General features: G+C 39.8%; 1 protein-coding gene across 6 annotated transcripts in view; it reads left to right on the forward strand.

The window, feature by feature from the left end:
• birc6 (baculoviral IAP repeat containing 6) overlaps nt 1-26079 on the forward strand; it is a 97053-nt gene that overhangs the window by 49925 nt on the left and 21049 nt on the right. For all 6 annotated transcript variants that reach the window (XM_062401490.1, XM_062401495.1, XM_062401494.1 and 3 more), the window contains 6 exons: nt 570-787; nt 2187-2351; nt 2849-3020; nt 19729-19951; nt 22811-22956; nt 25227-25337. In XM_062401490.1, coding sequence (XP_062257474.1) covers nt 570-787; nt 2187-2351; nt 2849-3020; nt 19729-19951; nt 22811-22956; nt 25227-25337 — 1035 coding nt within the window. The remainder of the gene's footprint in view (nt 1-569; nt 788-2186; nt 2352-2848; nt 3021-19728; nt 19952-22810; nt 22957-25226; nt 25338-26079) is intronic.

Raw genomic sequence — 26079 nt, forward strand, 5'->3', positions numbered from 1 at the left:
CACCTGAATCATGTTGAGAATTTTTTGCTTTTGTGAACGTGTCTGAGCAGAGAACTCCCCGCTGCTTTATGCTGTGTTCGAGGCAAACTGCGGAGTCTGGTCCCAATTCTTTGGAGATCCTCCACAGGACATGTCTGAAAATGGCTAGTCTTTATGGATAAGAAAAAAGGGCATAAATACAATTCCCTACTTTTTAGTAATATACACACTGAAGAAGTTTGTGTATGACGGTAATGGGCACCGTGCAATGGCAGAATAACATTTTAAATTGTTATATACTTTCCACCAATATTATATATCAGCCTGAGACAGTTATAATAACTCATATCAGTTGTAAAAGAATAGAAACTTGTCAGCATTCAAATTATGTTTGTTAGTGCTAGTATAAAAGGCTTCTTTTAAATAGATGAAATAAGTTACTGCTATTAACTTAATTTTTCTTTTAACTTTCTGTTTAAAATGTTATGGTAAAACTCACAGTGGATGATTTTGATATTGTCTTAAACACAAACCTAAACAAAAATGCTTTTGGTTTTCAGATTTAATTGTATGCTTTGTTGCCCCCTTAGGTCACATACTGCAGTCTCCGTCAGCCAACGTGCTGCCCACTCTGCCGTTTCATGTCCTGCGTGCATTGTTCAGCAGCACTCCTCTCACCACTGATGATGGTGTACTCCTACGCCGCATGGCTCTTGAGATCGGTGCCATCCACCTCATCCTGGCCTGTCTATCAGCTCTGAGCCACCACGCCCCCCGTAACCCCAATGCCAACACCAGTGTCTCTGAGGTATAGGCCACGTACTGACATAAATGCTTAGCATATGCACACACACTCACACAGAGTTATTCTGGTATTCATAAAGACCTTCAGCTGACCATGGTTGTTCCCTCTCTCGAGCTGTCCCTTTGAAGAAGAAAATACCTGCCAGATTGGCCTCTGAAATGCAGAAATGTCCTCAGTGTGTGATTGTGTTATTAATTTGATTTAAAAGGTAAAAAAATACAAGGACAAAGAATAGACTTACACGCATGCAGACATTGTTTTTCACCCTTATTGTTCACAAAGAAGTCAGCTGGGCTTGACTCTTTAACTTTAATTTAATTTAAATCCCTCTTAAACTAACACTACACCTTCAGTCATTGCCTAGACTTTAACAGAAACATTTAACAGAAGCCCTGAACAAACAATCTCTTTTCTTAAAGCAAGCCAAGCATTTTTAATTACTTTAATATGTATAAACAATGGGCAGTCCAACTATGACAAATGGGTCTTTTGTCAATATATCAAAAAGAAAGAAAGACACAGTTGGCTGAGTGTTGACCCAGCTCTTTAAAGAAGCAATGGCACAAAAGTGAAATATCCTTTATGTTATAATAATCAAATTTTGATGTGGCGGCCCGCCACAATTATAAGTAATTACTCGTAATTAATGAATTAATTACAGTCTAGGTAATTAATGGGTAATACTTCTTTTGCATATCACCCAGTGACCCTCTGACAAATAGCTGAATTGTTCTGCTTGAATGATAAGTGTTTAGGAAACCCTGTCAAGACTTTGGGCCCAGAACTGTTACAGCCTGAAATTTTGGCCCAGTTGTGGAGTGCATGTCTGAAACGATGGATATCCTTGAAATTTTAACAATGATAAACCAGCAACCTTTTGTTTCTAGTAATACTTTCAGCCTGCAAAGTCTGTCTTGTTGTTCAGGAAAACGATGCATGCATTTTGATTACACTTTCTTCTCCTGGCTTGCTTAATAATAATGACAAACCATCTCCTGGAAGCTGTGGTCTGTAGCTTCTGAACCAGATCTGCTTGGGTCTCTTGCTCCCTTTCCCAACTCTGTGTGGATTTATGGAGTTGTCAGAGCCAAGTACAGATCACAAGGACAATAACTTGAACGTGAGCCAAAGACTTGTCACTGTGGCAGTGATTGTCCTTGAGACCCCCACTCTCTTTGCTGTGATCTGAGCACAGACGTGAGATGAGACCTACAGCTTTGCAAATCCATGAAAACATCAAGCCATGACTGAAATTACATTACTGGGTATTGTTTTTACTCATGTTGGCTGTGATAGATAAAACCGCTTTCGAATCCATATTCGTCCAACAATTTCACCCAACTCGGATAGGTTCATACTTCTTAAACTACATATTGAGTTTTCTCTTTGTCTGCATTGACAGCCGCAGATGTCCAGTTGCCACGGTGGGGGCACCAGTGAGGAACAGCAGTTGTACTGGGCTAAAGGAACTGGTTTTGGCACTGGATCCACTGCCTCAGGCTGGGATGTGGAGCAGGCCCTCACCAAACAACGGCTAGAGGAGGAACATGTCACCTGCTTACTACAGGTAAGGCTTCATTCAAGGCTTTTCATTTATAAAGGTAACAGGGTATTTTTATCTCTATAACTCCCCAGTAGACACAGTATCTACAAATCACCTTAATGCCCTGAGATATGTCTTTGTGGCAGTGCTTCAGACGAGGCTTTGAGCATTGAGATAAGAAGAGTGATGTGTTGGTTTCAGGTTCATCCAAACTACATGCCTTGAATTGCACTTTTCGTACCATTGAAATGGATTATTCTCTTACACATTTGAGAGAATAGTTGATTCTTCTGAATAGAATACCTGTAACATTTTAATCTAGATCAAGAAGGACATTTGTTGGACAGGGAGTTATGGAACAGATCATAGTTAAGCAGACAGTGATGACACAGAATGTCTGTGGACAGGGATTGTCCAAGTCTGGCTCTGTTCCAAAGCAAGTCTGTGCATAGTGCCTATATTTATCAATGTAAGCAACTTTAATTGGGAACCAATCTTATTTCAATATTGTTTTTCACTAGGTCTTGGCAAGCTACATCAACCCGGCTGGCTCCTGTAGCTGCCCCAGTGCTGAGGCTTCTTCAGCAGAGAGCAGAACTCACAATAGCTCTGCGCTGCCAGCAGTGCTGCAGGAGCTGCTGATCCAGTCCTGCCTCATCCCAGCCATGTCCTCCTACCTACGCAATGACTCAGGTAGGCTCCCTGTTTTTACAAATGAAGAGTATGACATGCACAGTAAAGAAGGTGGATTCCATGAGGGGGGGAAAAGTTTGTTTTCCTCCTGTATAGAAGATGATAGGTGGATCTTCTGGACTACCAATGAGTGAGCAGCTTTTTTGGCATATACGGTCCCTGCCAATCTTTTCTTTGTTTTATTCAATGTGCTACAGTGGTTTAAGTACAGGTTGTTTTTTTTTGCCTGAATTACTTGAAAAGCAGAAATCAAACTTGGTCTTCGTCTCAAACAGGAGACACTCCAGTAACTGATATAACAGGGGTCACAAGTCCAACAGATGACCAGAGGTTTCCAATTCAATAAATACAATCGCAACAGTAACGTCCTTTTTACAGAGGTTTTGAACTGCTGTCTCAAGATCTCCTTTTCAACCTTATAAAAAAATACATTTTAAGCTCTTCACCATGTCAGAATGATTTTTCACATTGAGTCTACTAATACTCAAAAGACAGGATAATCAGTGAGTCTGTGGGGTGCTATCACTACAGGTTTCTCTACCTGCCTTCGACTATGGCCAATCAGAACTCTTGAGCCTTCAAACTTGGTTAGTTAACAGTTTGCATTGCTTGTTTGTAGCATAGTTTTTGACCTCATCCACCCTCCCTCTCTGTCTGTCTGTCTGTCTGTCTGTCTGTCTGTCTGTCTGTCTGTCTGTCTCTCTGTCTGTCTCTCTGTCTGTCTCTCTGTCTCTGTCTCTCTGTCTCTGTCTCTCTCTCTCTCTCTCTCTCTCTCTCTCTCTCTCTCTCTCTCTCTCTCTCTCTCTCTCTCTCTCTCTCTCTCTCTCTCTCTCTCTCTCTCTCTCTCTCTCTCTCTCTCTCTCTCTCTCTCTCTCTCTCTCTCTCTCTCTCTGGCCACTGTGAGGGTCATTGATTGGTTATTGATTAGCAGTCATCTTAGACTTCTCTATCATACTGTTTCTATATCCAGTATGGGGCTTGGCATTATTAGCACCTCGCTCTAACCAACTTAGCAAACTGGTCATCAATAGTAGACCAGATTATTAAACGCTTGAAATACTTCCATTGCTCCTCATCTGTAACACTGCCACTTCTTTACCGTGTGATTGACTATTTGCCCTTAGGGCTGTGTCTATAGTGAAGAAGTTAAACAGTTTTAACTCATCAGGAATTAATAACCTCCTAGGCAGGGAAACACATTACACAAACAAATCAGAAACGTAGAGAGGTTGGACTGCGGTATCTCAACACTTTAAGGGCTGAATAACTATCAGCTGAAGGCACTATCAGCTTGAAGAAACTCCCTAACCACCCCACAATAAGGTTCCAGACAATCCATAATTCAACACTCTGTAAGAGAACATCTTTGCATTCAAAAGTAAAATCTGATTTGAATAATCTGTAATTGTCTAGTACTGAAACTGCCGGTTTTTCAAACAAAGGTTCCCTGAAACAATATCCTATCATATTTGGGCTATTAAGGTGTATTTAGGATGACATCTTGGCTGGTAACATGTTTTTGTTTTTCATTTTTATATGCATTCAGATTTCTGTGACATATTGTACTCTGAACGGCTAATCAGCCCGTATATTTTCTGGTATAGAACAAGTATAAATGTTTCATACCAACCGCCTTATGAGTTTGCTACTCTGAGAATTTCAGGGTTTATGAGATTACCTCAGCCTTTTTGGTTATGAGACCCTCATTATATTGTCACTGGAGTGTCGACCCTGTGAACACCGCTCCTTTTTTGTGGCAATTGTGGAGGATGAAACAAATGAATAACTGATGCGAAAAAAACATTTGGTCATATAAATTTACTTTTATAATGTTGACAAAGGATATTTAGGAAATATGGTGATAAGAAGAAAAGACTGATTCTACGCAATAAAACCAACACACACTGATTTGTCTCTGCAAGGTGTTGTCTTTGATGCCGAGGTTTGGTAACTCTTTTATGTCAGCGCTAAACCTGTCTTGCAAAATTAAACACAAGATGGCTCTACAGTGTCTTGCATTGCAGTTCAGCTTTCATCCCCGTTTTACCATGGAGTCACAATGACTTCCCACTTGCATAGGTTTAATGAGCCCAGACAAGTCAGACACCATCCACCCATGATTTTGCTTTCAGGAATGAAAGGAATAGTGCTTTCACTTAGATTAGCTGTGCCGTCGTTTTCGTCTGATTGTTTAGTAAATTGGATCAGAGGTGGATTACATTTTTTTCAGATGGTTAGTTTGGCCCAGTGTGGATTTGTTACGAATGTGGTATCTTTAGTGTATTATAATATAACACTGTTGTAGTGTAGCTGTTGGTTAACTGCATTGTGCTGCAGCTGGAAGTGGCCTTTTACTGCTCAGCTCAGGCCAGTCCTTTGTTTGCATCCTGCTTCTGTTCCCCAGAGACTTCCTGGTTATGAGTGCTGGGGGGCCCCTTGTGTTGTTTGGCTTTGTGTTGTTTGGCCTTAAACTGCTCTCTTCACTAGTGTTGCAATTTACTGTTTTCACACAAAAGTGAGTTAGGAAAAGTAACAAATAACATCAGTTTTATTGGTTTAACGTTTATTAGACAAAAACATATTCAATTCAATTCTTCCCCCACTAATGTAAAAAGGCACAATTATAACATCAGACAAAAAACTAAAGAAAATTAACACATTTTAATCACAATAACTTGTGACCCTAACCCTAACCCTTGCTTTGAACCACACTTACCACTTCACCTGCTTTATTTGAAAGTATACATGGTGGGGGTTACTTGTAACCTTTAGCTCAAAAGGCTAGTAAGACCATAAGAAACCTGCAATATAATGAATGCAGCGGGATATCGTCATAAGAATGTCTGTCTGCCCATCTTTAATCATTGGTTTTCAGAGCCGAACCCAACACCATTGGTAAATTTGGATGAATAAATAATCTCCCGATGACCATCTTTGGTTTGATTTTGGCCACTTGAGGGCAGCGGAAGCAAGCATTGAGCTCAACATTAACATATTATCACCTCAATGCACATCATTTGCCTTGGTCCAGAGAAAATCAAGTAACCTTGCTCTCATTTCTTTGGCTGTATCATTAGTAATAAGCGATTAGTTTACAGTGCTGATTAGTGTAATAGTGTCTGAGGCAACTTTATATCTTCCTTAGTGCTGACACTGTCAAAACTGTCTCTGCTTCATCCACAGCCTTGCTAGACTGAGCCCATAAGCTAGCTCATGTTTGAGGTGTCAGAAAAGTGGCACAGGTAAATGGAAATAAACATGTGTACTTTCAAGCTAAATTGGAGCAATGAGCTGCTCTTTAAATGATTTGAAAAAATTCTCAGCCCTATTCCTTTTTTAGCCAGTGATCGGTTTGTTATAATTAATTGTCTAGTGGTAGAAACTTGGACTATGGGCAGAAAAGGTCTCTGGTTCATCTCGGGTTCGACTCCACGGAGAGACAACAAAAGACGAACCTGGATTGATCTGTCCAAAAATCCAAGAGTCTCCCTACCCTGTCTAGTGCCCCTGAGCAAGGCACCTTACTCCCCCAACATCTGCTCCCAGAGCGCTGTACATGGTCGCTCACTGCTCTGTGTGTCCTGCACACAGATGGGTTAAATGCAGAGGTTAAATTTACCTACCATTGCATGAGTGTGTAGTGCATGTCTGTGCATGTGTTTGGTATAAATAAACATATCTTAATCCTATAACAGAGTGAATCAGATTAATTGTCTTAATTGCACACCACTGGTTCATAGATCTACACTGGTCTGGTAAAATGTGTACAAGCTAATGCACAAGTCATATGATTCTAATCACTGGTAGTTTGTGACACATCACACATATTTTTGAGGGGTTGATTGAACTAAGAAGTAGCCATAGTGTTATTGTGTTAGGTAGGGATGCACGATATTGCAATGATAATATGACTTAAATAAATATTATAAATAAATAAACAAATGCTTAAGCATACGTGTTAAAATCTTTCTGGTTTGGTTTCACTGCTAACATAGACCCCACACAGTTAGTGGTCTATGAGACAATATTCCCATTCCAACACCATGGTTTTGTTGAAAAAATTCCACACTGCTACGGACTTAGGGACCAATGACGGCTCCACAACCCGGCCACGATAATTTTTTTAGCTATATCGTGCAGCCCTATTATTAGGTAGCACTACACTGAAGTGAAGTGCAGATGTGATTCTGTTAGTGTATTGGCAGTTAGTGGGATATTTCATGCTTCATTTGGCTTTGCCACTTTGGAATTCACCACAGAAAAATCAAATACATGATTTCACAACAGAGCATTTGATGACCCTATCATGTCTGGCTCGTCTAAGATTTTTGGCATGAACCTTGTAAATGGAATTATATATTGGTATGATGCAGTCATATAGAGCATGTGAGAAATATCCTTTGGAAACATTTCTATTGCTCCCAATGTCTCAGGGAATCTTAGAATTGTGAAACCAGCTGGGTCTGTGCGTGCATCGTGTGTGCGTGCGTGTCTAGATTGGATTGAATTCATTGCAGCTCGTCAAACTCAAAATCACCCTATATCTCCCCTAGAGAAGTAAATCCCTTCCAAAAGAGCCTCATTTCTCCTAACTGCCCCCAACACCTTTTATTTGCCCTTTAGTATCAACCTGTGTACTAGAACGATGGCCTTTATATTTCCTTCAATTCCTTCCACTGCTTCTCGACCCCGTCAGCCTAGCAAAGTGCCCCACATGAATCATTGGTTTCTTGGCAAATCCTTTTTGGGATATATTATAGTTTCCTGCTGCCGCCAGGCACTCCATCACAGGACTAGGTCATTAGTGAGTGATAAAGCCTTGGATTGTCATCCTACACTTATTTCTCTTAACTGAAAATGTAATTTCTTTCACCTTTTGTTTGACACTTGTGTGGTTATATTTATTGTGACATCTCTTCCATCCTATGCCATAATTCCCCCTTTGACCAGCCCTAGGCAGACTTGAAGATTTTAAGTCTATTTAGGATTTCATATTGAGCGGGACATTATGTTGCATGGTAATCTGAACATGACTGGACTGAGAGGAGGTAGTCATGTTGATGATTAATTACTCCAGATGCCATAGAGACCAGGTGAAAAGGAAAGGCACTCCCAGCATTGCCGGACAACCCCATAAATGCTTAAAAGCCTGTCTATCTATTGAAGAAGTGTAACAGTGGGTGTTTCACTAGTCTAGCCTTTGGTTTGTTTAATCTAGCAATTGCTATTTCAGAGGTTATCTTAGTCTGGTTAGGAAATTATGTGTTTGACAACCTCATGCACAGAAAATGTATTATATATGCAAACCAATGCACATTTCCTTCAAGGTTTTTCAAACCTTGTGCTGTGCTGCGCTGCTGTGCTGCCACCAGCAGTGATCATCTTTAAATTTTAAGATCTGGGATGTACTTTGGTCCCTGGTTTACACTCTCAAAGATGTGTATTGGATGAGACTGAAGATGCTAGGCATTGTGATTGTATCCCTCACTCTCGTTAGTAACAGCCTCCAAAAGCCTGTAATGCTCAATCTGCCAATAAGTAACAGCCCTGTACCAATGTCTCCGCTTTCAGTAAGGAACTAGCCTACATAAATCCAAAAGAATTGTTTAGATTACAAAAATGCAACCATAACTATGATCATATGAACGCATGTACATTTCACCTGTATATGTAATTAATGAGCCCCTGTGATGATCCTCACACTTTTTCTCACAGATCCTTTCACACACACTCCTCGGGTTCTCTCACAGATAAATATTTGCACTATCTTTAGTTATGTGCTCTGATGTTTATTGTTCAAATGGCTCTCGTTGCACAATACATCTAGACTTTAATCAAATATTTATCAAAAAGGCCTTTTTAATACAGGAAAATAATTGCTGACACTACCCTTAAATCAAAATGAACATGAGTCTGAAGAGTATATTTCCACCCCCCTCTCAATCATCAGTTTAAGGACGTGGAGAGATGTGCAGTAACAGAAAGATAGGTTTCAAATTACAAGCACAGCTGTACTGCGAAACTGCTACAAGTTTATTCAATTCTCCGTTTTCTTTACTCCATCTGTAATAGACTGCTTTCCTATAGCACTGCCTAGCCCACAACCTCTTGTTGTTACCAATTTGGAGATTTCTTGAAGTAGCATTTCTAGAAATGCTACTTCAAGAATATGTTATAAATGTTGCAGGTATGCTCCTAAATAGAAATGTTTGTGTTGTAACTTTGTAAATCTAAGATGATGAAAGTACAGCAGAGCTTGTCCTGAAGCTACACATTTTTGGACCTGAAGACTGATTGAGATGGTAGACAACTGTGTCTCCAGAGTGGCGTCCCAATGTAGTTCTTACACACTCTGCTTTTAAACATGTTTCTCCAAAGCCCTTCAAGGAAAGTAGCAATTACAGCTCCACCAACTTGAAAATTAAGTAAAAACAAATGGAAAAGCATTAGCGTTTTCCCCATGGCTGTTTTGTTTGGCTCAACTTCCAAGTGAGTCCAGCGGTCCAAAGAAATGGCATCACAGGGAAGATGGTACTTCCTGTCAGGACACAGGGGGATCAGTCCTGGCTGGGGGCTTGCTAGTGTCTGACTGTTCTTGCTCACCCTGATTCCAGCATCGCTCTTCCAGCCCTTTGTTATCTCACCGGCTCATTGCTGTGACTTTGGAATATGGCTTCTTTTTCTTCAGCCAGGCTGTCCATTTCACTCATCCTCTCTCCGGGGAAGATGATCATGTCACTTTCTCATTAACCCTTACAGCTCGCTTAAGTTTTTGTTGTCCTATCAAAAGAAGTTTTTATAAATAATAAAAGCTATCCTCCAATTTGGTACTTCACAGTGTGGTGTAGATGTAAACAAAAACAATTACAAAGAGGTTAAGGAATGTGCCAATGATTCCTAACATGGCCAATATGGACTCCTCCTGCTCCTCCTTGACCTCAAGTGCCTGCACATCCTCAATGGTGATTACTGTGGTGCCCATGATCCTGATGCTCACCTAGCCTGGCAAGGGAACACTTATCTGGAATAGAAGGAAATTGTAAAGACAATGTCAAAAGTGTCACACAAACAAAGAAAACAGCAAAGAACATGGATTGAGTTAACATAACATGCTGCTTTCACAACTTGGTAGTTCTTCTGTTATTATCCTCCCCCATTTATCTATCAGCTTCTGCAAAAAAACTGCACATAACCGCCCTGGGTTCAGGTATACCCACATGATTATCTCTTTATCTTTAAAGCCACTTTACACTCACGAGACTCTTGTCATATCCCATTATTTGGTTAACTACCACCCAACCAAACCCTCCTTGATCATCACAAGAAGATGTTCTCTGTGAAAATCCCACCTTCTCTTTCGAGGTACCACCAATGATAACCGTGACGATTGAGCAAAATGGTAAACAGGATAATTCTCGGTTCTTTGTCAAATTTGAACACAGCTACAGTCATTTTATCCCGTTCAATTCTCATGTCATCATTTAGTGTGGCCATATATCTATTGTTGAAGAAGATTTGAATTTGCAGTTAAATACAAAAAATGTTGGGTATAAAGTGAAAGTTGCTTACCCTTAGGCGTCTAAGGTGTAAGTCAACATCATCCAGCATGCTGATTGGATCCTCTCTGGAAAACCGTGGCATGCTACATGTGGAGCCCTCAAGGAGAGTGGGTTTACCTATTAACCACAGCTCAAGAGCGACAGATTAAGTGACGGAGAGTGGAATCAAAGGCAGTGGTGTCCAGCGATGTTTCCAGTGAAAACCTCCTTTTACAGTCCCCCAGTCTACAGCGCCACCCGTCAGGTTCAATTACCCACCATCCCCCAGCTTCCCTCTTGATTAAGTTCACCCCCACATAATTCTTTGTCGTCGCCTTTTTTTTTCAGTAGATTTGCGCTAGAAGCCTCTGTTTAGGGGGCGAGGAGAAACCCTCTTCTCATTTGCCCCCTCCCACCTCCCCACTTTGCCTCCCATTCTCCCCGTCTGCTCCCTATCTTTAGTTCTCTGTCACTGCTTTGCCTCCATGCAACTCCTCCACCCCCTTCTTCAGTGTATCAACAAATCTACACACCGCCGTTCTGGATATTCCAGAAGAAGAGGAAATGCTGTAAAATCCCATGAAGCAGACGTCTGTAAAGAGGCAGCAGCAGTTGAAGTGCCAGTCCGTCACTTAGGCAATATGGATCTGCAGCTACCGCCAGTAATAGCAGCATTACCGTAGGGTTCCAACACCAGTCACTGTGGGAGTGTATAACCAAACAGAAGGATGGCGAGAGAGGACGGATCCTGATGGCCGTGGCAATGAAGGAGAAGGAGCATGAGAATTAGAGAGAGAGGGGGAGAGATTCAGGGAGGGAGAAGGAGGAGGGAGGGGGAAATGACATCGCTCCCGCTCACTGTTGTCTCCTCCTCTCCCGCTGCTGTGCAGCCTCGTTGAGCACACACACGCACACGTACACACATATGCATACATCTGTACTGCTGCCGTATAATAATAATAATAATTTAAAAAAAAGAAATGCTAAAAGGGAGGTGAATTTGGCCGTACTGCTCTGAGTTCAGTTTTTGTTATTCTGACAAACCTGTGATTGGGAAGAATGGATGAGGGGGGTGCAACAATAGGAGGTTGCGGGAGAAATAAACGATGGTTGAGGATGGGTAGAGGAGAACGAGTGAGGCAGGAGGGGGTCTTTGCATTCAATTCAATATTTCAAATCCTATAATACAAAGGCACAAAGCCGATAGGGCCATCTTTGGCCCCCTGTTCCTGTCTAACTTACCCCCACACTAAGGGTTGCAAAGGGGAGGAACATTTCCAGCAAATAATGCGAATTTTGGAGAAAAAAAAATGCGCAAATTAAACACTGACCAATAAAACATCATTCAAAACTCTATTTTAAAGATGTATGGAATGCAGCACACGCTTCACGTTGAATTTCAACCCTCCACTTTGCATTCTTCCATCACATGCACAGATAATTCCCAGCATCCTACAAACTACAGCTGGTCTATTGAGGCCTGCTGTGGTGTGCAGGACTAGTCAGGTATGTTTCAATAATATTACTGGGGAAAATATATCACCATGCTGACTGAGGATTGTTCATCTGTTCATCTATCAGTTTCTATTCATTTATCCATCAATGGTAAAATATTTTTACAGACAATTCCAATTTTCTGGCTAACTATTTATATCTCTGGTAATGCATTAGTATTTTTTTTACAAATACATGTGGAAATAAATGCAGAATTAAATGATCAATGTCTTACACTTATTTCCACATTTATTTATTTATTTCCACATTTATTGCAACTTTTATTTATTCCCTGATTTGCAGTGACTGAAGGCTGAATTATAGTCCTGCGACTGCAACCGCGGAAGGCCACGCAGCTGCATCGACAGATTCGTTTTTGTTCATACTTCTCTAACATCTTGCGCATGTTGCAACGCAATTCACCGCCAGAACACTAGGCGGGGTAACTTTTTTTTTCGAAAACAAAACACACAAAGAAGAGACGTCTTCTTCTTCGTCTAATGTTTATTTACATCGCCACTCCGGCTCCTCATAGCCTATTTCTGGCGGACAAATCGGCCAGTCAGTGACGGGTTATATAAGTGGTCATACTTTCGGATCTCTTCTGCCAAGTGCTCTTCTATTTGGTCCATATTCGTTCTTCTAAATCTTCCGTGATTTCCGCGTATTGTGGGGCATGAAACCGGAAACTAGACTCCGGACGGGATGTAGTCAGCCGACCAATCACAAGCCTTGCGGGCTGCGTGAGGCCCGCGTCGTTTTGTCGTATAGTTAGAAAAATTGGCGGACGCACGCAAGCCGCCAGAGGGCTCGAAAGGGGCGTGTTGCGTGTCTTGCATGCATGCGTGCGTCCATGCAACACGAGTATAATTTGGCCTTTAGAAAAATTGGCGGACGCACGCAATCCCGCACAGGGCACGAAAGGGGCGTGTTGCGTGTCATGCGTGCGTGCGTGCGTGCGTGCAACCCGACTATAATTCGACCTTGAGACTTGAGTTTGTCCCTGTGAAGCAGCCGCTCAGTGACTTTGTAGAACAGTGGAAACAGTGAAAACACAGAGTTTCTCTGGTCACATCTGCTCAGAGATCAGCTGCTTCATGGGCAGAGCAGAAGGTGTTTGTACCGAGTTGGAGTTTCTGTTTCCGCCTCCTCTCGGCTCGCTCATTGTGCTCAGTACAACACCAGACGTGACGCTCACAGTCAGGACTACTGACACCTAAATCATCCCAATAAAAAATAACCTTAGCTAACCCTCTGAACTTGATCTAGTTCATTTGAAGTGTGAACTGGCTCAACGCTGCAAACAGCTACTGGACTACTGGACAGTCAGCATTGAGAGGCAGAAGTAGTAGGGCTGGATCATTACACTCCTGTGACCAATCCTGCATGAGACTGCAGTTAGGCCCGCCTTTCTCATTAGCATAAGGACACTGAAATTTAAAAATAAATCGGGGAATAAATAAATAAATTTGCAAATATATTTAAGACATTTATTTAGACATTTCTGTTGTTATTAACGTATTTATTTATTTATTTCTGTATTTATTTATACATTTTTTATTTATACTTAAGTCATGTATGGTCCTCCATATAACAATGTCATACAGAACAATAAAGACAACTTAAATGCAACCTAACCTAATTCAAATAGATTCAATAAAAGTAACATAGTGATCATGCACACAGCAATTAATTTACTTGCCCACCAGCTACACTATTTAATTTTCTTATCGACATAAAACTTTTCGGGTTGATTTTCTCATAAGCTGTATAGCTGCCATTCATCCATCCAAAACCAGTAAATGTTGTCATAATTATACTAGTTAGGAATACTTAGTTTGACATTACAGTTATAAACAAAGGGTCTACTTTGAACAGCAGCAGAGTCACATCACAGACAGAGTTTTATCAAATGATAATGGGAGTCAACTGACCACTAAGATAAGTTAAGGATCTTTTATAGTATTATGAGAAAGTAAAAAATGTATCAAACTGTGGTGGAACAATTTAGACAATGGTGGGCTGCCACAATCTAGTTAATAAAAGGGAACGCTACACAGACGCACACGCCACTGCCCTCAAAAAAGCCACCAGACAAACTTTTTACATTGGTTGCACTGGTGCGCCTGACTTTTATTATTTAGGTGCACTAACACATAATTCAGGTGCACCCTAAACGTATTTATTATAGCATGGTGTTACGAGTACAGCCTTTAAAAGAACAATTTACTTAATTCTAAGGAATATTTAGTAACATAACATAACACACATTGCTCTGTTAAGAAAAATTAGACTTGAATAAATATTAGACAATTGATGAAGGATTTATATTTGACCAGGTCGGTAACCAAGATGGGATGGTTATGATTTACATAGGCTTTTAAGTTTGTATTGTATTGGGCCAATATTCCACTGTTTCCGCTATGTTTTTGTGTGTTTTTGTCCCATTTTAATGTGTATAAATATATACATGTCTCATAAACTCAATGAGCAAGTCAAACAAACACAAAGTAAGCTTCAGTAAATTCAGGTCCTAATAACTTCTGATTAGTGTTGGTTTTTATTATTAAAGTGTAAAGAAAGCGCATGTCAGCTGGAGTGTGGAGGGATCAAACCAAGCAGGAGACTCAGACACTGTACAAACCAATTGCTGCTTCTGCTCTGATCCTGACCCAGCAGAACCAATTGTTTATCATTGGTGGTCCGTTGTGGAAAGCCTGTATTCACAGTTTTTGTCGCTACTGTTCGACAATTACCAGCCCGTTCACCGCCGAGTGGTGGCGGGGCCAGCCCAGGGCCTGTGAGCTACCACACTTACAGCAGAGGGTAAAAGGATTCATTGCAGCTGGTTAACATCTCTCATCTTGAGTCCACCATTGAAATACATGACCTTTCTCTCCAAAAAAATATCAGTGCTCACCTCAAGTTTGCCACTAAGCAATCTGATAATCTACAGCTCTACTGGAAGAGTATATTTCATTTGCTGATGAAACTAAGCAATTCTAATATTACAACTGTACTTCCCAAAGGAGGGAGCAACACATTGGGGGGCTGGGAGGAGAACAGTGACTCTGAATAAATATTGAAGTATTTTCACTGAAGATTGCCTCAAACCAAAGAATTAAGGTCACCTGGTTAAGCAAGTGGCCCATGGACAAAGTTACTGGAATTGACTGTTAGAGGTATTGTTGTCAAAGGAGGATTAACCAGTTATTAAATCCATGGGTTCACTTTACCATTTTACCTATTTAATGGGGGTTTTCAGTAAAAAATTAAAAGATTAAAGTTATATTATTATTGAGGCTCAGTTTGTCTCGTGACTTAGATGACTATTGGATCACATTTATTTGATTGTGAACATGACATATTATGCCCATTTTACCACAGTTGATATGGTTCCTTCGGGTCTTAATGAAATGTCTGTAACATATTTTGGTCAAAATACCAAAGGATCATTTAAAACAGCACCCTTTTCACCCTGTCTAAAACAGCCCTCCTCAGATTGACCTGTTTTGAGAAGACATACCAGATACCCAAATTAACCTGTAGAAGCACTACAAAAGTGGAATTTTCATAATATGTCCCCTTTAACATTTTGTCTATGCTGCCATTAACCTTACTATTCCCTTTTTTTCAGATTAGACTTCTAATATTGTAATATAATTATTACCTCTGTCTTTTTAATTCTTTCTTTGTCAGTTTTCAGTCAACCTCAAATCAACTTATGATTGGCAAATAAGCAAAATGAGTTATGTTTTACCATTTTCAAATAGGATAGTGACTTTTTTACTTGTTTGTTTTGCTTGTTTCTGAGAGTTTGAGTTTTCTTGCTCATTCTAACCAAGTTAAGATGTCCACACTATGTGTCAAACTAAAAACTAAGGTGCTTGAGTAGCTTGGTTTACAAAAAGATTCTTTGTGTAGACAAATGCAGTCACCGTTCCATCTGTCCTTCAAAACAGCACAGAGCTTCAGGACAATTTTTTCTGGTTGTTCCACATTGTCTTGCTTTGATGCACATTATCTACAGTGTCCACTGAGGCAGACTGTGTTGGCAGAGACATGTCAGAGTCTTACCATTTCAGCGACTCTCTCCTCTGTTCCATTGCCCTAAAGGGGTCAAGAAGACCTGACATTGTCTAGCCACAAGCTTGAGTCAGAGTATTAGCCACCCACTCGGTGTGACCCGCATGCTAAGTGGCATCTTCCCCTGGCAAGGCAAGATATACCTGCCCCTTGAGGGAGCCACCAGCCCACTCGCCAGCTCTTCTGCTCACCCATGAGTTGAGGCTCTGTTGTAAGTCATTTAATGCTTCATAGCTTCTTTTCTTTCTTTTTTTGGAGCATTGCAGTAAACCAGTGGGAGAAGACCAATGACTGTCATATCCTGTAGTCTCAGTGGGTTTGTTATTGCAGCACAGTGTTGTATATGTTATAACCAAGACATTAACAAACTGCTAGAGTGGTCACAACAAAATCCACTAGTGTGTAATGATTATAGTAGCATCTGTGTAATAGGCTGTTCTCTTAAAGCTGCATTCATTACTTTTACAATAATTTATTTTGGCCACCGGGGTTAGAGGAATGGGCTGACAAACCCTCAGCCCTGATATGGTCTTATTAAGTTGTCATCAGTAACATTACAAAAAAAAATGTATTTATGCATCTAGCTAACATGGAGAAACATGGTAGTCGCCTGGTCCAATGTGTTTGGCCATCTAATGTTGACAATAGAGAAAGTCAGAGCAGTGCACAGGCATAACGAATTCCCTACTGGGAACTATGAATGATTGTACATAATTTCAGAGCAATCTATTCAATAGTTGAAATATTTTAGTCTGGACCAAAGAACTATCTCTTTGTAGGTTTGACATTAACAGTGATCACGTTCATGGTCTCTGTCGTTTGATTTGTTATATAATTCATATAGGGTATTTAATGTTATCACACTTTGAACTGATTTTTTATTTGTTGCCCCACTTGTAAAAGCTTGTGTGAGCAGCATTGTATCAATTTCTTCAGTTTTCTTGGATGATTACGGCAGTGCTTTAGGAAACGTTGAGATACTTTTTGAATAAATGTACATCATTGATGTATGTAGGGCGGGTTCTCTGGTGTTTGATCGTACATCAACACATACACACATTTGCAGCACCAGCCAATCAAGGGCAATTATCAGGTGTTCGTTCTGCGAGCTTCTATGTACAGCTACCCTCATTATAAACAAGCCATTGTCCCTGGAGCTCAATTATGAGCTGCTTTGAAATGATTAGTGTCATTTCACTTGGAGGCAGAAAAGCTGTATCTGACCAGGGGTGTTTTGTATCCATTAAGTTGAAGGAATTTCCGAGGTATTTTGGGTTATTGAAGCGTTAGCATTTCGGCAGCAGGGATTGTGCCCCCCATAATGACATTCAGAAATCTAAAACTAGCTGTTTTTCCCCCTCAAATATGGATATGAATACTGCATGTTTTTACATCGAAATTTTCATCACCTCTTAGACCAATTGTGGCACTGTGTTAATAATTTAAGAGCAAAGAGGTGTCCATTTCTAAATAAGGTTCCCTTTCAAAACCATCTTTGTTCCCTTTGTGTATCCCCCCTCCCTAATTCTATACCCCCAGTAAAATACCAAACGTCAGTCTGTCAGCTGTTATTGCAGGAATCGTCTAATCTTCACAAGGAACTGTAGGGCAGAGTAGGTGTTTAATTAGATGAAAAGTAAGGCAGGAGACACAAGTGGACAATAAGGGGTTGGGGGTTAATTCGACTTTCTCAGTTTGGCATTTGATAACAGTGCAGAATTGTCTCTGGTTGATTATAACTTTTATTTCCCGGTTTTGACCAAGCCATATCCAACATTAGATGTTTTTTATTAAGGTAGAGTTGAGAAAGGATGTCTAAAATAGTAAAAAATGTATATTCTTCTCATCATTCTTTATTACACACAGAAATGACAAGATTCAAAACCTGCAGTGTTGATATTTAATGGTGCTCCTACTTTTTACAGATGCTGCTTATAACGTGTGCATGATGTATTTGTGTATAATGGTAATCTTAGTCGAAACCACAATACTACAACCTAACAAATAGATTGTCATGCCGACATCGGAGTACTGCAGTTGTATTTGTAGGAAAAGGTAAACAGCCTTACTTTGATCTATTATATTTCCGATATTTCTCAGATGGTTTGATGTCAGGTGTCGCAAAGAAATGTCGTTTTATTCATGAAAAGAACAGCTGCTTTGAAGTTAAGGCATTTAATTATGTCCTTCACATGTAATGCTAATATTGCAGATATTGTCTATTGGCGGATAAATTAGAATAAAGGACGATTACAGGCTGCATTAAAATAAAAACCTAAGTGCAGTTTGCCAATGGTGCTCAGTATTGATCTTCTCTTTCTCCCCCTATTATTATCCCATTATTTAAAAAGGCATGTGTTGGTTATGTTCTCCTCCCTCTTTTTAATAGTTTTCTCTATCACTCAAGACTGCTTTGCATTTAGTACCCATAGTTGAAAGAAAAACAAGTCTGACATTGGCACAGAGCAGGAGGAGGCATTCTGATGAGTTATGAGTGTAGTATCTTGAAGGGATGGGAATTATATGCTAGATGCCATCCACAAACACTGGTTAAAGGATCTGAGAGCAGATGAATGCTTCCGAAGGTCAGTGTTGTGCAAATGGAGGGAGAAGTAGTAGGGAGCTGGGAATTTCAATATAAATGTAAAATAGTCTGGGGGCCACAAACAAGAGCTGTTCTGTTTTATTTTGAAGCTTCCACTCACACTTAACAACCCTGTTCTCAGAAAATGGTCAGCCTGTTGATAATTATTTCACAGTCTCAACTCACCCATGTATCTGATTGTTTTCTGTACCGGGTGAGACAAACCATGGCAAAAAAGTATTATTATATAACACTGAGTCTTTGATAACATCTAGTTTTTCAATTTTTTTTTGTCATGATTTGTTACACTTGTTTCTAAACCCCTCCCAGTACTCATGTTTATAACACTGGCATGGCTACATTTGGTAAGTAAAGATTTACTGTGAAACATTAGCATGTCAGCATCATTGTATCTCCAAAACACTACTCACTATTTCTCACTACTAAATGCTTAGTTCTGTACCTAATGATAATTTCTGAGTTAATTTAAAAAATATAATTAACTCATTAAGATTTTGTTTTGAATGGTTATCGTTCTGTAAGGCTTAAATTGGATTTTCTTATGTTTGTTTCTGTATTCCTTTCTGCGCTTTGAGTTTACATCCTCAGAAATGGTCAACAAGGATCGACACTGAGATGATATGACCAGTCTCCCGTGTCACAGCTGCTCACTCTTGATGGTGTACTATGATGTTGCTTTTTCACAATAACTTAAAACCTGATTAAATCCAGAACTGTAGCCTCAACCAATACTGGATGTGTAGGTCCAATGTCGATACAGATTTTGATATACTATTTGGGTTTATGTGTGTGTGAATGAGAGAGAAAGATGTATTAATTCCTCACCTTTTGAACAGCTGAAAATCTAGTGTTTACTGACATAAGGCGCAAAAAAACAATGTAAGGCAGGTGCAAATGTAATTATGGGTGTAAACATGTTCTCTTATGGTTCCACTATGCTCTTAGCTTCTTACACTTAAGCATTTATTTATTTTTCTCTCTGCAGTTTTGGATATGGCCCGCCATGTCCCTTTATATCAGGCACTACTGGAGCTGCTGAGAGCCATTTCGACCTGCACAGCCCTGGTCCCTTTGCTGCTGCCTCTGTCTGGGGACCCGGGGTATGTCGATGATGAGGAAGATGAAGAGCACTCTGAGGGACAGACATCTGTTGGGATGCTGCTGGCCAAGATGAAGAAATGTGTGGACACGTATACCAATCGCCTCAGGTAAGATTGAGCAAATTGAATTAACTTAATGGAACTTAATGTAATGTGTTTGCTCAGGTTTTTACATTTTAAAGATGGACCACAAATGTCACAGAGTACATCAAGGTGAATAGTGACGCATTCATTTACTCATATTATTTGCTTAAGCTTACTTCATACATGACGAGTACTGTTTTATTTAACACTTTGATTCAGCCACAATCTCACCAATCTTTAAATTCGCCCCCAGTATCATTCAAGGCCCTCCTCACTGCAATACTGATGAAGTGGGAATCTTAACATCTTTAGCCCTGTTCACACTTTGCTTTGAAATCCACCCTGAATGAAGGTAATGTGCCCCAAGAGGCATTGAACATCGAGGAGGCATTGCGATTTGGTCACTTGGCTGCTTTGAGGTGGTCAGGGACACATCGAGAATGTGTTGTTCTATTATGGAAGAAAAAATACTTTAGTCTCAGCAGAAAATCCCATTATGCTGGGGGAGGAGCATTTCTTTTGCTGAGCGTAAAGTACTGAACCTTATACACACACTCAAACGAAGAATTGGATATACATCTGAGGAGATGGGGCTTAAACATCGTCAGATAAGTGAGCTCATCTCCCTCACTCACATCTCCAGTAAACTTCTGGTCAACATACTATACTCAGTTTTATGTGTATGTATACACCATGCCTGTTTTTATGAGTGATGAATCTGATGGTATTTTTAAGAACATACCCATCCTGAATGTTGCAGCAGCCATCGTTTGGCAGCATCATTCAATTAAGGTTCAACAGGAGGTAAAGATAATAGTTCCTGATAAATCTGTGAGATAACAGTGGATTACTGAGGGTGTAAACAGTCCAGTCAACATTGTACATCACAGCAAGCTTTAAACTTCATTATGATTAGCTCTTCATGACTGCACCTATTTTGCTGCTTTGTTAAGAGATGAACAATGATCATCCCTGTTAACAGGGTTATTAAGAAATGTGTAATCTAAATGTGTACTTCTGTCAATGACTTATATTAGGTTGTGGTATCACTTTATTAGGAGTGGGCAGAATAGATAAAGCAGTTATCAAGACACAGGAAAAAGTATTTGATTAGTGTATGATATATTTACTAGAGCTTTGAAAAATAACGCGTTAATGCAGCTGCTGCTATTCAAACAAACAAATAACATGGATAAGCGGTCAGCTTACCGTCAGAGAACGTGAACTAGTTAGTTTGACTCACCAACTGGCTAAAGAAAGAATACCTAAGAAGGCCTTTAGAGGCATTAGATTGTGCCATGGTGTGGTTCATGGCTGTTTGACAAAAAATTGAAAAATGCTCAACCATCCTATAAAAACAATGGCTAAGAAGCCCAAATAATTTCTGTTTGATTTAAAAAGTTTTATTCAACCATACAATGGCTAAGAAGCCCGAATTCTGTTTAGGATGAAGATTATATTAATGTTCCGTATGGAATAGCAAAGAGAATTGCTAAAGAACTGCTGAGTTGCAGCACCATTGTTTTTATTTATTTATGAATAAAAAAAGAAAACATGTTAAATGTATATATCCGTCTTTTGTCATAAATCTTTTTGTTCTCACAAAAATATACAGAGTAAATCGGAAATGAGATTAATCATTATTAATCCATAGAAACCTGTGATTAATTTGATTAAAAATGTTAATCTTTTCACAGCCCTACTATTGATTGATAAAATAACCAGATATACATGCTCGCTCTTCATTTATACATTGAAAATAATAGGAGTGTATGATTGGTGTTTGATATACCGTTGCATATAGAGACGCTGTATGAAGGTGTGGGTGAATTTGACTTCTACTGTAAAGCGCTTTGAGTGGCCAATAATACTGTAAAAGTGTCAAATAAATACATTGCCTTACAGAGTAACAGTAAGAACAAAATAACAGATCATCCTCCTCAAAATAAGTGCAGCAATTAGTCAAACTCAATTTGTCCACATCTATATGGTCTTGACAATATGTTTTATCAGACGAACTGTAACCTCAGGTTTTAAGCCTGTAGAATGTTTACCATGATCAAAGCATGCTTGAGCATTTATCCATGCTAACAGTTGCTAATTGGAAACAAACTCATGGCTGACCCTGATTGGAATGTCATTTTTTTTAATCATAAAATAAATAACAAGGCTCCGAAACCTTGATAACAGAAACATTCTTGATCTAACATCCATGGAAAAGGGCAGGGAAGTGCTTGCTTAGTTTAGCACTTGAAAATATTTGGGGGGGGGGGGGGGGATTTTGTTCACAGTTATGAAACCTTTAGACAAGCTGATGAAATGATGCAAATGTTACCTCAATTGAGGTCTGGGTGGCATTTGAATCATTGTTAAATTGCATGTAATGGTCTTAATAGACAAGTACATTCAGCAGGACAGAGCAAAAGAAAAAAAACAGACCCTCCCCAGAGTTTCTCCTTAGAAATCATTGCTTTAGACAAAATCCACTTAGAAGACAAAAAAAATGATGTTTCAGAACTAGACCATTTATTAATAATATTCTTCATTATCAAATTGAATCAGTGATAGGTGGCTCACTTGTTTGCACATGTATAGTTATACAAGCCATCCATAGCTCATATGGTACACTTTGAATGGTCATAGTTTGCAAACATTTTTTGAATAAATCTTGTGTCACAACAAAGTCAGACTGAGCTATTAGAAGACTGCTGAATGAAGCTTTTGTGGAGAATTGGCATATTCATTGGTTTGATTTATCCCCAAAAATGCTACACTGTCTTTTGGAAGCATACTGACAAAAGAATAAACTTAACCTTTTACACCCAAAAATATATTTCTAAAATTCAAGTTGATGTGACTGGATGAATATTCCTTGTATTTAAGGTCAAAGAAAGATAAAAGTAAAGGTGTGATGAAGACCGATAGCTCAGATCCAGAGCCGGAGGGCTTGTCTCTGCTGGTACCTGACATCCAGAGGACAGCTGAGATCGTTTACATCGCTACTACCAGCCTGCGACAGGCCAACCAGGGTATGTATGCAACATACACTTGTGGTTTTATTGCCAGCAATTTAGCAGCTGATGTCACATTCTATATCTGTTTCATTCAAATCCCAGCTTGAAGAGTATGGTCTGCAGCATTACGCAGTTATATCAGTACATTTAAACTTATGTCCCACCAAAACCAAGTTTCATAGAAAATGTGTTTGAGAAATGTGAATCCATAACCCGCGTACTTTATCATATTGTATTATCAGCCCTTACCAAGAGCCTTTGTTGGCTGACATCCAGAATTGTTCAGCTTTATCTGAATTATTTCACCGGGTTCCACCTTTCTCCCTCCATTTTTCCCTCACACCTTCATCTGTTGTCTGTCCTGCCCTCTTGGTACAAGGACATGGAAATGGGTCTCTAAATTTAGCTTACCAAAACGTCTGAAATCCCTCAGCTGTGAATGACCAAACAATCTAATCAAGAATGCTATTGGCCTGTTTATAAAAGTTCAGCTTGACCTAACAGTCGAAAGCTTCAGGTCAAACTCAGCCTTCGGTACTGCCTGAAACGTGTTGTAAAGTGACTCTGTGACTCTTGAAGTCAGTGATAGACTGTGCAATGCTGATGTCCCATTTCTAAAACTGTTCCACTTTCCTTGGCATCTTTTCTGAGGCTCTCCTTAGCCCTGTGAAGAGGAAGGACGGCCTCTTCAAGTTGTATCACAAGATTCAGACGTTGAAAAATTGTTAAGGCCAAAGTACAGATGTCTCGACTTGTTTTTGTACATAAAGATTTAGAGAAAGAAAGGACATTCTTCTTACTAGCCATTTGTCACCTTAAGCCAGTAGCAACGTCAATGTCCTCCACATGATGAATCATTACACCTCCCCTTATACCTTGCCTACATAGTACACAATATTAATTATCCCCCACCCGCCCATTTCCTCCAGCTCCTTTCGGAGGATTTTTATGCTCGGTCCACATAAACGGTCGTCTTAGTGATCACTTAGATGGAGAACTAGCCATTACATGTGGTGGAAGTGTGCATGTGGGGTAGGGGATACCGATAAAGATCAATGTCATGTCACTTCTCATAGAGAAATCCATATAATGAAGGCCTCTGGAATCGCATGTCATACAGAATTGTACAGTGCGGAGCTTGCAACATTAGGGCCTTGAAAGATGTATAATCATTAATTAGTACAGAGGCTTTAAGAAACATATCTGAGAGGAGCTATGATCCGATAGGAGCTGGACAGTATTGATTGAGGAGAAGTATTCCTCTGAAGTATCGATATACTTGTCCTAACAGAACAGGCTAAATCAATGATGATATCAGCATGTGCTCTTATTTATTCATTATTACTTCTTACACTATCAAGGTGGAATTAAAGATCTATTGTTTGAATTGGCATTAATGGTAAATACATAGAAGTAAATTATTGATCTTTGAAACAGTAGTTTTACAGATGAGAACTGCAACTTGTAGTAAACTTTTATTTCAATCTACAATATGTTTTTCCAGTTATGTCAATGTTGAGAGGTGCTGTCAGCGACTTCCTTGCCGAATCCATATTTTGATACAAATGTTATGCAATATATGGCTCTCTAACTTTCTCCTCACCAACTTTAGAGATAATCACAACTCGAATCCTAAGGAACTTTCAGTGAATGGTTGTTTTGCCTCCATTGTTTTCAATCTACATCCAATCTGATTTCTATTGTCAATGATGGTTGAACCTTTTATGAATCTGTACCAAGGCATTATGTCGGTTCAGTGAAACTTGGATGGAAACTTGGTACAACTGCAAGATGGTTATTGTAGTTTCAACATGCCTCCGCAGTTAGCTGGTTGACCGTATTTACCACAGAAACAACAAAAAAGAAGCTTGGAGTTATGCAATGTGCTGTGTGGCGTTATGCAGAGAACATCAGATTATCCACTGGAATTTAGTTAGGTTGCGAGTCACAAAACAAGTCACGAAAAGTATTCAATGTATCAATTTCACAGGCCTAGTTAAGATTGTCGTAGTTGTTTCCAACAAGCTTTTGTAATGCTGCTTTGTGTGCATGCCTGAATATATGTGTCTGTTTGATGAAGAACAGAGCACCGGTTGCTTTCTAAGGTGACTCTTGTGATAAACAGCCCTGTGGCAGGCTGGCCCTGCAGGATTTTCACAGGGGAAGACATTCTGGAGCCGATGCCTCTGTGTCACTGTCACTCACTGAATGCCCCCACTCTGCTCTGATTTAACTCTGGTCTGCATGGTTTTTGTTACTCATCCCAAATCCCTCCTCCTCACCAGAACGAAAGCTGGTGGAGTATTCAAGAAGGGTGTCAAGCCGACCCAAGCCCCTGTCCATCATACGCTCTCAAGAAGAAAAATATGTAGCTGCCATGAAGAAGCTGCAGTTTGGTGAGTTTATATATTTGCTTGTGGGTGTGTCCGTGTTTTTATATGCATGTACCATTATGTATAATACATACATTTTGTATTTCTACATGTATGATTTTCATGTTCCTTTAAGCAAACATTCACAATCAATAGCAAAATAACCATAATTCCCCATTCTTCTGCTGAAACGTATTTAAAAACACACACACACATACACTACATATTTCTGTCTCCCTCTCCTGTCTGATATGATCCATAATGCCATCATGCCAGAACTATGAGAGGAAAGCAGACTCAGACTATGTTCCATCCTGCTCATCCCTTCTGACTTGTCCATCACTCTCTATTCAGCCGTGTCATGGTGAATTACACTGGTTTTGCTGTGTCGCAATTGATTTTGTAAGCAACTTGATGTCTGAAGTAATTGACATCTGTGCAGACAGAAAGGCTGAAGACATTGAAGGACAGACTGTAACTCATAATAAAACATCATTGTGATTTTTACTGACATAACCATTGAACAGTCGAACAGTAAAACTGGCAATGTTCTGAGCATGAGCTTTAAAAAAAAAAGAACTAGGACAAGATGTTTAATATCCATTGTACATTGAAGGTCTTCTGCACAAGTAAGGTTACCAAGTACCTGTAGATGTTAGCAGGTGTTAGTGGCCACCAGCGGATGTTGGGGCCATAACTTCAGCTGTGCATCATCTGGTTTGGACCTTTTAATAGATGATACGGGCCGAACTGCTGGCCTGCTAGC

This window comes from Platichthys flesus, chromosome 12 (genome assembly GCF_949316205.1).
Source record: "Platichthys flesus chromosome 12, fPlaFle2.1, whole genome shotgun sequence".
Taxonomy (NCBI): domain Eukaryota; kingdom Metazoa; phylum Chordata; class Actinopteri; order Pleuronectiformes; family Pleuronectidae; genus Platichthys; species Platichthys flesus.